At 38.3% G+C, this 2,557-nt stretch overlaps 2 protein-coding genes across 2 annotated transcripts in view; both read right to left on the bottom strand.

The window, feature by feature from the left end:
- Positions 1–231: 231 nt before the first annotated feature.
- On the bottom strand, positions 232–1,223 carry LOC104818100. Its single transcript, XM_010547559.2, has one exon. The coding sequence runs from the start codon at positions 684–686 to the stop codon at positions 261–263; it is 426 nt and encodes a 141-aa protein (XP_010545861.1). The 5' UTR covers positions 687–1,223; the 3' UTR covers positions 232–260.
- LOC104818101 (extensin-2-like) overlaps positions 699–2,557 on the bottom strand; it is a 3,560-nt gene continuing 1,701 nt past the window's right edge. The window contains exons 2-3 of the mRNA XM_019202997.1: positions 824–1,057; positions 699–725 (exon numbers count right to left, since the gene is read on the bottom strand). Coding sequence (XP_019058542.1) covers positions 699–725; positions 824–1,057 — 261 coding nt within the window. The remainder of the gene's footprint in view (positions 726–823; positions 1,058–2,557) is intronic.

Genomic DNA, 2,557 nt, shown 5'->3' on the forward strand with positions numbered 1-2,557 from the left:
GTGTATAGTTCACCCCTACTTCCTTACTATTCTCTCTTGCCAAAATCTGAGTACAAGTCTCCACCTCCTCTTTACGTCTATAGCTCTCCCCCGACTCTGCTCTACTATCCTCCATCTCCAAAACTTGATTACAAGTCTCTCCCACCGCTGTATGTTTACAGTTCTCCCTCACCTCCACTATATTACTCTCCATCTCCAAAACCTGAGTACAAGTCTCTACCACCACCATATATTTACAGTTCTCCTCTACCTCCACCACACTACTCTCCCTCTCCAAAGCTTATATAAGTCTCCACTACCACCATACATTTACACTTCTCCGCCACCTCCTTCATATTACTTTCCATCTCCAAAATCTGAGTACAAATCTCCACCACCGTCGTACATTTACAGTTCTTCGCCACCTCCACCATACTACTCTCTATCTCCAAAATCTGAGTATAAGTCTCTCCCACTGCCGTACATTTATAGCTCTCCGCCACCTCCGCCATACTACTCTCCCTCTCCAAAATCTGAGTACAAGTCTTCACCACCACCGTATGTTTACAGTTCTCCTCCATCTCCGTCATTCTATTCTCCATCTCCAAAACCTGAGTACAAGTCTCCGCCACCACCATACGTTTACACTTCTCCTCCACCTCCACCATACTACTCTCTATCTCCAAACCTGAGTACAAGTCTCTCATACCCCCATACGTTTACACTTCTCCCTCACCTCCTCCATACTACTCTCCATATCCAAGACCTGAGTACAAATGTCCCCTCCCGCCGTACGTTTATACTTCTCCTCCACCTCCGGCATACTACTCTCCATCTCTGAAACCTGAGTATAAATCTCCCCTACGGCCGTACGTGTACACTTCTCCACCACCTCTTCCATACTACTCTCCATCTCCAAAACTTGAGTACAAATCTCCTCCACTGTCATACGTTTACACTTCTTCCCCACCTCATCCATACTACTCTCCATCTCCAAAACCTGAGTACAAGTCTCCCCCACCGCCTTACGTTTACATTTCTCCCCCACCTCTGCCATTCTATTCTCCATCTCCAAAACCTGAGTACAAGTAAACACCACCACCATATATCAAAAGCTTTGTATACCTCCTTTGCCGCATTAAAGTCTCCATCATCTTCATATATTGAAGTTGCGTAATATTTTGGTTTTCAGTTAAATACATATCATGTTTTTGTTTTCAACAATTTCTTATTTCGGTCTTGATTCTTTTGATGCGTGATATTTGATGTTGTTATATTAAGTTGCTTACCATTTGCGTGGACTATTTGTATTCCTCCGTCTATATGTATTATTAGAATTTTTCACATTTGTTTATTAAAAATTTGACAAATAAAAAATCCTAATTTTAAAATTTTTTCCAAATTAATACCCACAATAAACGGTGTTAATTTTGTGTTTAATCAATCTGACATGGCCTAATAATTTTGTTGTGTCCTTTACACGTACAACCACGTTATTATATTGTATCCAATCAACGGACTGATTTAGCTATCACAGTTTAACATAAAATTAAATCGATTTTAAAAAACTAACTAGTCTAACCCTAATTTTTACTCTTACCCCTACCTTTTTCGACAATCATCTATTTTTTTCCACATTTGTTTACAACTATCATCTCCTCCTTCGGTCCAAGTCCCAACATCTCTAATTCCGACATTCCTGACTTCGTACAGTTTCGACGTTTCTCGCTCCATCGCACAGTTTCGACACGATTTGAATAAATTTTTTAGATTCTCTCATATTAGTTACTTGATTTTAGATTAATAATCTTGTAAACCCTTCTCTTTTGTATCATACACATCATGATTAAAATCAATAAAAAATTTATTTATTTCTTAATTTTGTTTCTGGTTGGTTTGAAAATTGAATGATTGAATACTTTTCTTGTGTATTTCAACCACTTGAGAGGAGTTCCTTTGACGATATCAAAGGGTTCTACGTCACCCTTTGTGATATCATTCATTTCCACAAGTTACTAGTGTCATTGATGTCCAAACCGAATAATACTTTTATTTTTCAATAAATAAATAAAAATGTATAGAAGACACTCTTCGATAAATAAATGTGAACAATTTTATTAATACATGTAGATGGAGGAATACAAATAATCCATGCAAGTGGTGATCAACTTAACATAACAATATCAAACATCACGTGTCAAAAGAATCAAAAGTGAAATAAGAAATTGTTGAAAACAAAAATTTAGATATGTATTTAGTTGAAAAGAAAAATATTACCCAACTTCAATATAGGAATATGATGGAGACTTGCGTGTAAGACATCGAGATGGAGAATAATACGCCGAAGGAGGTATACAAAGCTTTTAACATATGGTGGTGGTGCTTATTTGTACACAGGTTTTGGAGAAGGAGAATAGTATGGCGGAGGTGGGGGAGAAGTGTAAACATACGGTAGTGGTGGAGACTTGTACTCAGGTTTTGGAGAGGGAGAGTAGTATGGCGGAGGTGGAGGAGAATTGTAAACATACGGTGGTGGTGGAGACTTGTACTCAGGTTTTGGAGAAGGAGAGTAGTATGG

Source organism: Tarenaya hassleriana, unplaced genomic scaffold (genome assembly GCF_000463585.1).
Source record: "Tarenaya hassleriana unplaced genomic scaffold, ASM46358v1 Cleome28, whole genome shotgun sequence".
NCBI lineage: Eukaryota > Viridiplantae > Streptophyta > Magnoliopsida > Brassicales > Cleomaceae > Tarenaya > Tarenaya hassleriana.

What these genes read in the sequence shown, in the direction of transcription:
- LOC104818100 (XM_010547559.2), bottom strand. Translation starts at nt 686, where the DNA reads ATGAGAGACTTGTACTCAGGTTTGGAGATAGAGAGTAGTATGGTGGAG.